The 15,302-nt window shown below is 39.0% G+C and overlaps 1 protein-coding gene across 1 annotated transcript; it reads left to right on the forward strand.

The window, feature by feature from the left end:
- The first annotated feature begins 14,010 nt into the window (after positions 1-14,010).
- Positions 14,011-15,000, forward strand: OR2K2 (olfactory receptor family 2 subfamily K member 2). Its single transcript, XM_017674881.3, has one exon. It carries the CDS (start codon positions 14,011-14,013, stop codon positions 14,998-15,000), a length of 990 nt encoding a protein of 329 aa, XP_017530370.2.
- Positions 15,001-15,302: the final 302 nt, after the last annotated feature.

Raw genomic sequence — 15,302 nt, forward strand, 5'->3', positions numbered from 1 at the left:
TTTTGTTTGCCATATCCATCGATACTAAAGCTCATCCAGTGAAATTTTATTTCTGATATTGTAGTTTTCAGTTCTAAAATTTCCATTTCATTCTTTTTTATATTCCTTTTCTGTTATTCCTTTTTATTCATTAACTTTTTAACCTCACAAAGCATAGTTATAATGACTGCTTTTAATTTCTTTTCTGATAACTTACCCATCTAAATCATTTGGGCTTATTTTGTTGTGAGTGTTATGTTTTGGGGACTCTGCATTCTATTAAACATATGCCTCCAAAGAGCTGTTTTTCTTTTAGCAGGAAATTAACATGGTTAGATTCAGAACTGCAAACTATCTCACCTGTGGTGGTTGGCAACTCAGATCCCAGGTTGATTCTTTTTTTTTTTTTTTAGGCACATTGCTTGCAGTCTGCCTTGCGCATGTGTGGTTCAGAGGTCAGCCAGAGACTTTAGCAGAGTGTACATATAGAATATGGAGTCCCCTTCTCTGCCTTTTTTCATTCCAGAATTTCACCTTCACTTTCTATCCCAGGCTCTGCATTCCTTGGGCCAGAAAAACTGGTTTTCAATGAGAGCTGCAGCTGTTCTGTGTTCTGTTTTGGCTGTTTCACCTTAAGGCACTGAAATATTCCATATACTACAATGATGAATATATGTCCTTTTGCACTTGTCCGAACCCCAACCCCACAGAATGTATAATGCCAAGAGTGAACCCCAGTGTAAACTGGATTGATGAAAAGTCAGTGTAGGTCATCTGTTATAACAACGATAATGATAGGTAATCTATTATAACAAACCTACTTCTGTTGTGAGGTTGATAGTGGGGAGGCTGTGCATGTTTTGTGGCAGGGGATATTTGGTGAATTTCTGTACTTTGCTTTTACTGTGTACTTAAAACACTGCTCTAAAAAATAGTCGATTAAATATTTTAAAGATAAATCTAAAAATATAAGGTTTTACAGGTTTATTTTGGTTGACAAAGGTATAAATTCTTTTTTGCACAAATAAAACATTTTAAAGAAGAAAATAAAGATCACCTATATTCAACTATCCAAAGACAGTATCTGGTAATATTTTAATGGAATTACCATTCCAGGAATAACTACTAATGACATAAAAAAAAACTTAATTTTTAAGGTGAAAGTGATATACACTGTTCTTTGACCTTTTTATACTTAATATATTATCAAATGTTCATACATTAAATATTGAACTCAGCTTTTTTATGATTTTTAGAGTGCACTAGAACTGTGCCAGTCCTCTATGAATGGATACCTAGATGTTGCTTATTTTATTTCCCTTTCTAAATGAGGCTACAAAACACACCCTTGAGCACTAAACTTTGAACATCTGTTCAGTTATTAGGATAATTTTTAGAAATGGAATTTATCAAGACCATTAAGGTATTATGTTATTTACGTGACATGCAGTATAAAGAAGTGAATGAATTTCTTATTAATCCATTTAATAGACATACATTGTTTCTTTTATCCTAAATACACTGTTCACAGGTTAATCTGATCCATCTTAAATGAACTAATCATATGTTTAAGTCATTAGCTAAAAAGCTGCAAAACCATTGATTATCAACCATTTTATCATTGGAACCAAATGATTTGTTCTTGTTTTTTTTTGCTACTTTTTTTTTGGTATCATTAATATAAAATCACATGATCAACATTTTGGTTACTAGATTCCCCCATTATCAAGTCCCCACCACATAGCCCATAACAGTCACTGTCCATCAGTGTAGTAAGATGCTATACAGTCACTACTTGTCTTTTTGGTGCTATACTGCCTTCCCTGCAACCCCTCTTATGTGTTCCTCGTAATGCCCCTTATTCCCCTTCTCCCTCCTTTCCCACTCATCCTCGCCAGTCCCTTTCCCTTTAGTAACTGTTGGTCCATTCTTGGGTTCTGTGACTCTGCTGCTGTTTTGTTCCTTCAGTTTTTGCTTTGTTCTTATACTCCACAGATGAGTGAAATCATTTGGTACTTGTCTTTCTCCGCCTGGCTTATTTCACTGAGTATAATACCCTCTAGCTCCATCCATATTGTTTGAAATGGTAGGATTTGTTTTCTTCTTATGGCTGAATAATATTCCATTATGTATATGTGCCACATCTTTTTTATCCATTCATCTACTGATGGACACTTAGGTTGCTTCCATTTCTTGGCTATTGTAAATAGTGCTGCGATAAACATAAGGGTGCATCTGTCTTTTTCAAACTGGGCTGCTGCATTCTTAGGGTAAATTCCTAGAAGTGGAATTCCTGGGTCAAATGGTATTTCTATTTTGAGCTTCTTGAGGAACATCCATACTGCTTTCCACAATGGTTGAACTAATTTACATTCCCACCAGCAGTGTAGGAGGGTTCCTCTTACTCCATATCCTCGTCAGCATTTGTTATTCCTAGTCTTTTCTGTGTTGGCCATCCTAACTAGTGTCAGGTGATATCTCATTGTGGTTTTAATTTGCATTTCCCTGATTATTAGCCTTTTCATGTGCCTGTGAATTTCTTCTTTGGAGAAGTGTCTGTTCATATCCTCTGCCCATTTTTTAATAGCGTTATTTGCTTTTTGGGTGTTGAGGTGTGTGAGTTCTTTATATATTTTGGATATTAAACCCTTGTCAGATATGTCATTTACAAATATATTCTCTCATACTGTAGGATGCCTTTTTGTTCTGCTGATGGTGTCCTTTGCTATACAGAAGCTTTTTAGCATGTAGTAGTCCCATTTGTTCATTTTTAATTTTGTTTGCCTTGCCCAAGGAGATGTGTTCTGGAAAAAGTTGCTCACATTTATATTCAAGAGATATTAAAATGTTAATACATTCGGTTTTCTAACAAAGCACAAGATATCACTAGCCACTCTTTGAAATAGCTAAAATTTAAAAGAGTGACTATGCCAAGCATTGGCATAGACATAGAACAACGGAATTGTCTTATATATATTGTTAATATGATTGCAAGATGATAAAGCATCTTTGAGAAAGTTTGATTTATCATATGAAGTAAGGCATACACTTACATTAGTACCTAGAAATTTTACTTCAGGGTATTACCCAAGAAAAATAAAAACTTATGTTTGCATAAAGACTTGTAAGTAAATATTCATAGAATTGTTTATAATTGCTTGAAACTGAAAACAACCCAAATGTCAACTAGTGAATAGATGAAACAGTTGTGATCTCTCTATACAGTGGCATACTACTCAGCAGTAAGGAGTGGCTGATACAAGCATAAAACATTTTGCTAAGTGACAAGAGCACCCTATTACACAACTCTGGCAAAACTACAGTGACAGATCAGTAGTTTCAGGCATGGAGTCAGGAAAAACTAATGACTACATGTGGGTACAAGGGAAATATAGATTATAGTAATAAACCAAATTATATCTACCTTATTTAGAACAACTCTCCATTGTCCACAGAATTAAATGTAACCTACTTAATATGGCATAAAAATTGCTTATGGTATTTTTACTGCTAACTCTTGGTGACTCAAAAATAAGTTTGTTTCCACTTGTCAATCAAAATGTCTTTCAGACGCAAGAAAGTGCTAACCTAGCTCTGTTTATAAAGTAAGGCTTCTTCAGACTTTCTCGTTCACCAATTATTCTAATGTGTGCTTGGAATCTTTCCTGAGTCATCTGGGGAGAAGCCTTCATGACTCCTCTATATGTTGGTGCTCACATAATTCCATCATGAATGCAAGATCTGAGTGCTTTTAGGAGTTCTTTTTATATGTAACTCCCAGTATCAGACTGTAAATTCCTTGATAAAATTTTCTTTGAATCCCTAGAAAATATTTATTCAGGGAATGTATCCTGTCATTTTATTAAGTTTTACCAGGCCTTTTAATTCTGAGGACCTGCCCCTCAGTTCTGACCCCAGTTGGAATGAACTGCCTAAAGAAGAAAAAAAGTCTCTAATCTGAAAATCTTTGCCAAGCCAAGCTCATCCTATCTACACAGTCTCTCGCAAACATGAAACAGTCTTAATTCCTGACCCAGACATACTATGGGATTGAAATATTATGTAGCAAATCTGGAAATCAGTAAGAAAATAGCAATTGTTTTAAGGCACTAAATTTTGGTTACTTCGTTATGCAGCAATAGGAGGCTGATATTCCTACTAGTAGATTTTCATACCATGTTGGAAAATCATTAAGCGCTGTCTGCCAAAGGTGGTTTAAGCATGTCTATCACTTACCATTTTCACTCCTAAATTTATACCCAAGAGAAATGTGCCCAAAAGACATATACATGCAGATTTATAATAACATTGGTTGAAATAGCCAATAAAGTAAATTGAAATGTCTAACAGAACAGTGATAAAGTGTGTTACAAAAAATGGACCATCATACAGCAATAAACATGGACAAACTGCAGCCACACACATCAGCATGGATCTTGCCAAGCATACTGTGGAGGGAAGGAAGCCAAGCACACTGCAATGCCTACTGTATGATGGCATGGAGTCAACAGGTCCTGTTTTTACATGCACTTTGAAAGTATGTGTTGTGGGGTGAGCTGTTCTGTAGGTGGTATTAAATTTAGTTGGTTCATAGTGTGGTTCCAAACTCCTATATCCTCTTTGAGATATTGTCTACCTGTTCTACAAATTATTGACAGTACAATATTGAAGTCTTCAGCTATTATTGTCTGTTTTTCCTAATTCTGTCAGTTTCCATTTTATTTGTGGGGTCCTCTTCTTAGATGTAAATATATATATATATATTATAATTGTTATGTCTTCTTGCTGGATTGATCCCTTTATCATTATTAGATATAGGCTATGCTTTCCTATTTCTTTGCATGTCTCAATTTTCTGTTTAAAATTGGCTTTTAAAAAATATTACGTGGCAACTTTGGAAATCAGATTTCCCTCTTATTCCAGTTTGGCTATTGCTCTCTTCTTTTTTAGTGAGTTCCTAAACAAATTCCGTAAAGTCTCAGTTCTTTATTGTATGTGACCACTGAAGTCTCTGTTCAGTGAGTTTAGTGGTCAGGTAATGACTGGGCAGAGGTTTCCTTAAATATGTTGCACCTATTAAGTCCTCCATTCTGGTAGCTACCCCCTGTTCCTCCGTCACCCAAAGCTCTATTATCCAAGACTGTTGTGTTTATATGACTTTAATGGAATCATTGGGAGTAATGGAGTAGAAACTAGCTAAGACCAACCAACAATCTGAAATTCAATATTAAATATCATTATTTTTACAGATACTTAATCTTCATGCTATGAGTATTTCTCATTGGCTAGTCTCTGGATTCCTTTTAGTCTTCAAGGTTTCTGGGCTCTTTCCTCTCTTCCTAATACCCTCTCCACTCTCTCCTCCCAGTGTTCCGAACTCCTGAAGAAGCCAGGATTGAACTGTAAAATCCTATAGCTTCATTATTAAATTTAGTTATCTTTATAATAATCTTTTTCCATTTGAACCAGTACAGATCCTGTTTTTACAATGAAACAGACCCCCTGGGGGTGTTTTTCTAAATAAAAGAGCCACAGGAGATGAGATAATTATGCCACTCTTCTGAGAGGTGAAGTAGCTGAAGTCAGATTTTTTTATTAAATAACATTTTTTTCTTTAAGGTATTTTGTTTGGTTTTGTAAGAAATGACTCTGAATGCCTCCTTCATCTCTACCATCTTTTATGGAAAATCTCTTACTTTAATTTTAAAGGTTTCATTTTAATACAGTAATTTTTTGTTTAACCAGGAAATTATTTTTGTCTATTGATCAAGATAACACATGTAAAGGTGGACTCCAGACTTTGCATCAGGATTCATTTAGTTTATTGGTTATGCCACTGCTATTAAAATTTTATTGTCCCCTTCATGTAAATTCTGCACTGTTTTTGTTTGAGTCATTCTAAGATACTTCAAAATTTTAATAAAACCGACAATGGAATCTTTTTCTGGTCATTATATATTCCAGTTGCCTGCAAGAAAATTACTAATTTTTATTCACCTTTTATCAGGCTATTTTATTAAAGTCTGCTGGGGAACAGTTTAAAATTATTCTCTTCTTTTTAGATATAAAATCATATGGTATGCAAGTGATAATTTTATCTCTTCTCCATTATCAGTGCTTTTTATATTTAATATCTTATTGTCAGTCTTCTGGCAGAATTCTTTTGCCTTGTTTCCTGGTAATGGGAGAGACTTATTGTGATCACTGACCTTTAGGAAAATAATAAAAAGCAAGATTAACATTAACTTAAAAGTTTTTAACTCCATGGTGTTCCCTGTGTTTTACAATCAAGCCTATTGGGTTGTAACAGATTTAACTATTTCAAGCTCAAAGAAATATCATTCAAGACTTAAATAACTACTGTTAATTCTTACACTATTCCACACAGTTGTCTTCTTTTCCTAAGAATGGAAAGTGTCTGCTTATTCATGGAGTATGACTGAATTCTTCTAATGGGCCCCCATCTGGGGTGTTTATTCATTGTTGGTGATCCAGATTAAATGAGCTGACATAAGGACACAGGAAACCGGGAATTGCATACCTTGCAAAAGGACGGTGGTAATAAATGTGCCTGCTCGCTACACACGTGAATTTATCCCCCCTTCCCCCAACAGGATCCAGTTTTGTCTGCCCTGGAAGGGTGGCCCTGAGAGGCACATGCCACCCAGTCCCTAGTGGAGGGAGGGCCAAGGGCCTTGAGGTCCCCGTGGGGAAGCCTGGGCCGGGGTGGGGTTGCTGCGGGCACACAGAGCCTGAGGCCCAACGGCAGGGGTACGCGGGGGCAGGTTCTCCAGCTGCCTGAGGTGAAAGGCACTAGGCCGGGACCAGCATGGCTACAGGGCCCTGGACCAAGGCCACACGGGCACCCCTGTAAGTGGGCACAGGGTCACATGACATGAAACGTGTAATACAGGCACACGGCTCATGAGTTAGCACATGGGCAGGCGGACACCCAGCCTCAGTTGGTCCTTGGGCACAATGGTGGTGTCATACAGAGCACGGGGTCACTTGGGGATGGGGTGGGAGGCAACTGGGGGCAACCCCCGCGCAGACCTCGGGTGCGGAATGTCTTCTCCACCTCATCGTAGACCAGGAACGCAACGGCCACGTTCAGGCCGACCCGGTCCAGACGGGGCCCGGCGCCCCTATCCTCAGGATGGGCAGGCCGTGGCTGCACGCGTCCGGGTACCCGGGCGCCTGCAGGTGCTGCATCCGGGTCCTGCTCAGGGGGCCGTGCTCGCGAAGACGCGCCCAGCCGCCGCCGCCCCTCGCAGCCGGCAGGGGTGGCCGGGCTGGCCCCTCGGCACCAGCCAGCCGCGAGGGCGCGGGGCGGGAGGCCTGGCTGGGCCGCTGCCTGCTCTCGCGCAGTCTCCGGACGTGCATCGGCCTGGGGAGGCCTGGTGCGGAGAGCTCCCCTTGGGCATGATCGTGCGGGGCGGCCCGTGTGTGCACGGAGGAGCTGCAGCCTCGCCAACGGGGGCCTCCTGCGCTGCAGCCGGACAGCAGGGCGCCCCGACGCCAGGGCGGCCGACCTCCTGCCGCCCAGTCCCCGAGGCCCAGGTACCGGCGGGGGCGCGAACGCTCGCGGGGACGGCTATAAACCACCAGGCCGCCAGCGGGCCCGGGGACCCGGTGCCGAGAGCGCCGCCCGCTGCCGACCCGGCGCCTGTGCAGCGGGGATGCCCCGCCGGCTCCCCGCGCCCCTACCGCGTCGTCCTGGCGAGGCGCGGAGGGCGTTGGGACAAGCGGGGCGAGCCCCTCCAGTGTGATCTTTTAAGAAACATTTTTTATGAACTATTTGAGGGGTGATTTGGGGGCATTTTGCCTTTTTACACTTCATACCAACGTATTTAAGGATAAGGACATTCTCTTATAATAACCACAGCGCAGTTATGAAGATCAGGATTCTGATACAATACTATTATCTAATCCCATATCCAATTTTCATCTGTTGTCCTAATAATGTCCTTTACAGCTAGTTTCATCCTGGCTTAATTTTCAGTGCTGGGTCATGCATGCACTGCGTTTAGTTGTCATGTCTCTTTAATCTCCTGGAGCATTTCCCTTATCCTTTTTGTTTCTGACCTTAACGTTTTTATTTATTTATTTATTTATTTTTGTATAATTAATCTACAATTACATGAGGAACATTATGTTTACTAGACTCCTCCCATCACCAAGCCCCCCCATAAACTCCATTACAGTCACTGTCCATCAGCATAGTAAGATGCTGTAGAATCACTACTTGTCTTCTCTGTGTTGCACAGCCCTCCCTGTGCCCCCACCCCCACATTATACATGCTAATCGTAATGCCCCCTTTCTTCTCCCACCTTATCCCTCCCTTCCCACTCATCCTCCCAGTCCCTTTCCCTTTGGTAACTGTTAGTTCATTCTTGGGTTCTGTGTTTCTGCTGTTGTTTTGTTCCTTCAGTTTTTACTTTGTTCTTATACTCCACATATGAGTGAAATCATTTGGTATTTGTCTTTCTCTGCCTGGCTTATTTCACTGAGCATAATACCCTCTAGCTCCATCCATGTTGTTGCAAATGGTAGGATTTTTTTCTTCTTATGGCTGAATAATATTCCATTGTGTGTATGTGCCACATCTTCTTTATCCATTCATCTGCTGATGGACACTTAGGTTGCTTCCATTTCTTGGCTATTGTAAATAGTGCAGCGATAAACATAGGGGTGCATCTGTCTTTTTCAAACTGGGCTGCTGCATTCTTAGGGTAAATTCCTAGAAGTGGAATTCCTGGGTCAAATGGTATTTCTATTTTGAGCTTCTTGAGGAACATCCATACTGCTTTCCACAATGGTTGAACTAATTTACATTCCCACCAGCAGTGTAGGAGGGTTCCCCTTTCTCCACATCCTCACCAACATTTGTTATTGTTTGTCTTTTGGATGGTGGCGATCCTTACTGGTGTGAGGCTATATCTCATTGCGGTTTTAATTTGCATTTCTCTGATGACTAGCGATGTGGAGCATCTTTTCATGTGTCTGTTGGCTGACTTAACGTTTTTGAAAACTATAGGCCAGTTACTTTGCTGAATATCCCCCAATTTATGTCTGTTTTTCTCTCATGATTAGATTCAGGCCATGTATTTTTTTGATAGTAATACCATAGAAAGGGATACTGTGTCCTCAGGGTATCATATCAGAAGGCACATGGAGTCAACGAGTCTCATTGCTGGAGATGTTAAAGGTGGTTTTCCTCTAAGTTTCCCTGCTGAAAAGCTATTATCATCTTGTTTTTGAAGTTAATAAGTAGTTTGTTGTGAGATACTGTGACACCATGAGAATATCCTGTTTATTTATTTATTTTTGATATTGTTAATGTACAATTACTTGAACATTATGGTTACTAGATTCCCCCTATTATCAAGTACCCCCCACATACCCCATTACAGTCACTGCCCATCAGCATAGTAAGATGTTATAGAATCATTACTTGTCTTCTCTGTGCTATACTGCCTTCCCCATGTCCCCACCCCCCTACACTATGTGTGCTAATTGTAATGCCCCGTTTTCTGCCTTATTCCTCCCTTCCCACCCATCCTCCCCCTCCCCAGTCCCTTTCCCTTTGGTAACTGTTAGTCCATTCTTGGGTTCTGTGAGTCTGCTGCTGCTTTGTCCTGCAGTTTTTGCTTTGTTCTTATGCCCCACAGATGAGTGAAATCATTTGATACTTGTCTTTCTTTTCCTGGCTTATTTCACTGAGCATAATACCCTCTAGCTCCATCCATGTTGTTGCAAATGGTAGGATTTTTTTCTTCTCATGGCTGAATAATATTCCATTGTGTATATGTGCCACATCTTCTTTATCCATTCATCTGCTGATGGACACTTAGGTTGCTTCCATTTCTTGGCTATTGTAAATAGTGCTGCAGTAAACATAGGAGTGCATATATGTCTTTTTCAAACTGGGCTGCTGCATTCTTAGGGTAAATTCCTAAGAGTGGAATTCTTGGGTCAAATGGTATTTCTTTTTTGAGGAACCTCCATACTGCTTTCCACAATGGTTGAACTAGTTTGCATTCCCACAAGCAGTGTAGGAGGGTTCCCCTTTCTCCACATCCTCACCAACATTTGTTATTTGCCTTTGGATGGTGGCCATCCTAACTGGTGTGAGGTGATATCTCATTGTGGTTTTAATTTGCATTTCCCTGATGATTAGTGATGTGGAACATTTTTTCATGTGTCTGTTGGCCACCTGAATTTCTTCTTTGGAGAACTGTCTGTTCAGATCCTGTGCCCATTTTTTTATTGGATTATTTGCTTTTTGTTTGTTGAAGTGTGTGAGCTCTTTATATATGTTGGATGTCAACCCTTTATTGGATCTGTTCTTTATGAATATATTCTCCCATACTGTAGGATGCCTTTTTGTGCTACTGATGGTATACTTTGCTGTACAGAGGCCTTTTAGTTTGATATAGTCCCACTTGTTCATTTTTGCTTTTGTTTCCCTTGCCCAGGGAGATATGTTAATGAAGAAGTTGCTCATGTTTATGTCCAAGAGATTTTTGCCTATATTTTTTTCTAAGAGTTTTACGGTTTCATGACTTACATTCAGGTCTTTGATCCATTTTGAGTTTACTTTTATGTATGGGATTAGACAGTGATCCAGTTTCATTCTCTTACATGTAGCTGTCCAGTTTTGCCAACACCAGCTGTTGAAGAGGTTGTCATTCCCCATTGCATATCCATGGCTCCTTTATCATATATTAATTGACCATATATGTTTGGGTTTATATCTGGACTATTTAGTCTGTTCCACTGATCTATGGGTCTGTTCTTGTGCCAGTACCAAATTGTCTTTGTAGTAGAGGTTGAAGTCAGGGAGTGTAATTCCCCCTGCTTTATTCTTCCTCCTCAGGATTGCTTTGGCTATTTGGGGTCTTTTGTGGTTCCATATGAATTTTAGAATTATTTGTTCTAGTTCGTTGAAGAATGCTATTGGTATTTTGATAGGGATTGCATTGAATCTGTAGATTGCTCTAGGCAGGATGGCCATTTTGATAATATTAATTCTTCCTATCCATGAGCATGGGATGTATTTCCATTTATTGGCATCTTCTTTAATTTCTCTCATGAGTGTCTTGTAGTTTTCAGGGCATAGGTCTTTGACTTCCTTGGTCAGGTTTATTTCTAGGTATTTTGTTCTTTTTGTTGCAATTATAAATGGAGTTCTTTTCCTGATTTCTCTTTCTGCTATTTCATCATTAGTATATAGGAATTCCACAGATTTCTGTGTATTAATTTTGTATCCTGCAACTTTGCTTAATTCCATTATTAGTTATAGTAGTTTTGGGGTGGATACTTTGATTATAATCTATTTTTACTGTTATGTATTTTGACGCTTGAAATGATCTGTTCTAGATTTAGCTATGGGGGCTCCTGTGGCCTTTGAAATATCCCAATCATTCTCTGCATACTTCTTACATTCTAGTGTGATAAGGTACTCCAAACTAATCTTGTCCTTTTCCTGCACCAGCCTTGTTATCAGCCATTTCTCCAAGGAACTGCAAGTGGTCTTTGAGCATTGTGTTTCAAAACAAAGATCTGGGTGTAGTGTGTCCCTTGCTACTGTGGGCTCACTGCTTTAAGACCCTTTCAATATGTGTCTATTAAATAAATTTTCTGATCACTTTTTGGGGCAAGTGGCTTAAAAAGTAAACTTTATTCCGTTAATCTCTGAAAACCAAGGAGTAATTTTACAAATGAAAAAATAAATGCCTTAGAATTCTAGGGATATCTTTTCTCTATATACTATTAAATATTTTACATTGTAATCATTCAAAAAAACAAGTTTCAATCTAGTTAGGATGGAGAGGGAGGAATAAAAGATTTTGTTTTTATGAGTTCTTTGAAATTATTTTCAGGTAGCTGTGTAGTTCACTTTCTGTCTCAATTTAAAAAAGTTTGATATAATTGGATCTTTGGGACAATATCCCTGAAGGATCTGAAGTTTTAAACCTCTGTATATTATAGCTGCAGAACTTTAAATTGTTCGGGGACAGGAGGTATTCCCCCAAAACAACAGATGATTTAAATTTACATAGTGTTTCACTTGCTGTCCTTTGGCATTTTTAATTATGGGGATAACAGGCAATACTTTTGAAAGGAATGAGTTGTAATGTTGAATTTTTTTACATAACATGCTTAATATTTTTACCATGGATGCATTCATTCTTTCTTGCACATAGTTAACTTTATGATACACATCATGTAGCAATCTTTTATTTGAAGTTGATGTCAGGGAATTCAGGTGTGAGAACCAATTTTTCTTGGCTGCTATCTTTACACACTAAAAATACCAAGTCCCAGGCAACTGGATTGATTTTTCATTCTTAAAAAAAAAAGTTTTTTCTTTCCTAGGTTTAAGCGTACCACAAACAAGTGTTCCTTTAAAGCAATGTTGATAATGTAATACATTTTTTTTGTAGAGAATTTATTAAATATAAAATCTGGCAGAGAAATCCCCAAGAAAGAATCTGTTAACTAATAAATGAATAAAAACTAACTACCATGCTGTGGGAAAATGGAGCTCCGAGGAAGAAAAACAAAAACCCTGTGTGCTCAACTACTTCGGAGGGAAGTAATACTGACAAATATTTTCTAGAATATGGAAAGAGTATTCAGAATTACTGATAATATTGGGAGCTACCATATACACTGCTTGGAGTCTAAAGTTTACAATAGAAAAAAAGGAAAGGACTGCTAATAGAATACGAGATACAGTGGAAGAGAAGTCAAAGGTAATAATGTAATATAATGAAAACTATTCGAAAAACATCATACCCCTGACATAGGGACATGATATAAGATATATGGTCCACGATGTTATTTTTTTCACCATCACCATCTATGCCAGGTTTTTAAATATGGAGAACTGGGAGACAAATGATAACCTTGACTGAAACTGAGAAACTGGGAATGAATACCAGTGAGGAGAAAGTGCAGACTGAAATATTGTAAGATAAACTGTATAACAGGAATTTGTCTATGAAAGAAAGCAAAAATGGGATGGCGGTTTGTAATATAGCAAGCCAATGGGGAAATGTTTAAAAAACGAGTATTTTTGAACATAGGAAGGAAGAACTCATGGGGAAAGCAAAAGATTGAAGGTGAGGAGGAGCCGGGTAAGTTTCAGTCAAGTTTTTTGTTAATGTGAAATGTAAAGAAGCAAAATCTGTGTCTTGTTTACAATTAGATGGTCTATAATCTTCTTTTGAAAGAGATTTAAAGATAATTTGAAAGGGAGTTCCCTTTCTGTATTTTCTGGATCTTCATGGGTTTTAATGTATAATAAAAGTATTGCCAGGGTATAGGTTTAAAAACTAGTACATTCTCATAAAGGAATGGGCCTCAATAATACATGAGACTGTACAGTAGGCATATCAGCATTTAAATGAGGTGGGTTATTTTGTGTGCCTTTAAAGTGGCTCTCAGATATAATGGGAATGGGTATCTACAGTGCTTCAAACAATGTCATCACTTTTGAAACAAATATACGGACCTCTGAGCTATTACCTGGAAAGGACAGAGTTCTTGTACAGCCAGAACTTCATAGGTGTAAAGTTTAAAATTCATTTATTTGTTTCTTTCAACATTTCTCTTCTAGTGAAGGTCATTACTAGTTTTCATTGTACAGACGTGCTTTCTTTTCCTCACTTTTCTGGCCTTTCTAATTTATGTTCAATGATTTATTCAATTTTCATTCATGTTCGTCATCATTCTGTACTTTCAAATCTTTACTGAAAACCTATGTGCCAAGCATAGGTTTATGGGCTGAGAGTCAACTATTAAATATGTTTATTCTTGTTTTCAAATTCATTGCCTTCTAAATCTTGTTGTGGAAGAATCAGCTTTTTATGTAGATCAAACCTGTTTTTCCCTTTTAGATCAATAGACTATCCTGTGATTTCTTGTGGGAAAATTGTGTTTATATTAGTGAAAATGAGTTTGTTACTGTTCTCTTAACTAAATGGCCATTGTACTTATTTATCTCTGTATCCTCAGATGAAATGAAGAGAATAACACTAACTGTAGGTGAAAGAAAGGAAATTCAAGGAGAAAACCTCACCATTTGGAGCTATTTTTGCTTGGAGGGTTTTTCTAGGTACCCGAAGTTGGAGATTGTTCTCTTCACCTTCAGCCTTGTAATGTATCTGATAACTCTCTTGGGCAACAGCATTCTTATTTTAATCACCATCCTAGATTCAGGCCTCCAAACCCCCATGTACTTCTTCCTGGGAAACCTCTCTTTCATGGACATTTGTTACACATCTGCTTCTATTCCCACTTTGCTGGTGAACTTGCTGGCATCCCGGAAAACCATTATCTTTTCTGGATGTGCTGTGCAGATGTATATGTCCCTTGCTATGGGTTCCACAGAGTGTGTGCTTCTGGCTGTGATGGCGTATGACCGTTATGTGGCCATTTGCAACCCTCTGAGATACCCCATCATCATGAACAGGCAGGCCTATGTGCAGATGGCCACCGTCTCCTGGGTGACGGGCTGTCTGACTGCCCTCCTGGAAACCAGTTTCGCACTGCAGATACCCTTCTGTGGGAATATCATCGATCATTTCACTTGTGAAATTTTGGCCGTGCTGAAGTTAGCTTGTGCAAATTCACTGCTCATGGACACGATCATGCTGCTGGTCAGCGTGCTCCTCCTGCCCATTCCTATGCTCTTAATTTGCATCTCTTATGTCTTCATCCTTTCCACTATTCTGAGAATTAGCTCAGCAGAGGGAAGAAACAAAGCTTTTTCTACCTGTGGTGCCCACTTGACTGTGGTGATCTTGTACTACGGGGCTGCCCTCTCCATGTACCTAAAGCCATCTTCATCAAATTCACAAGAAATAGATAAAATCATCTCTTTGCTTTATGGAGTGCTTACCCCTATGTTGAATCCCATAATTTACAGTTTAAGAAATAAGGAAGTCAAAGATGCTGTGAAAAAACTATTGGGCAAAATACCACTGCATCAAACACACAAAAATCTCTGACTGTGTGCCTGCGGTTTTACCTGGGGCTTGTCCCTGGCAGAACTCACCAGAGAAATTCTAGGCAAAATACTCATCCTTAGAACACTGACTTGAACCTTAACTCCATAATTTTACAGTTGTGGACAGGTGTACAGAGTGGTTACCGATGGACATTAGTATGTTCCAATTTGCATTTAGTAATATTTTCTGTCTTCCGTGTTTCACGGTTGTGAGAAGGTTTGGGCGATAGAGTCACCAGAGGTTTGCTCCATAAGGAAACTTGGATAAATTTAAAGTCAGTGAATGCTGGTGCCAGAAGAAAC

Source organism: Manis javanica, chromosome 2 (genome assembly GCF_040802235.1).
Source record: "Manis javanica isolate MJ-LG chromosome 2, MJ_LKY, whole genome shotgun sequence".
NCBI classification, from domain to species: Eukaryota; Metazoa; Chordata; class Mammalia; order Pholidota; family Manidae; genus Manis; species Manis javanica.

Bases quoted from the DNA above. Each gene is read 5' to 3' on its own strand.
- OR2K2 (XM_017674881.3), top strand. From the start codon at position 14,011: ATGAAGAGAATAACACTAACTGTAGGTGAAAGAAAGGAAATTCAAGGA.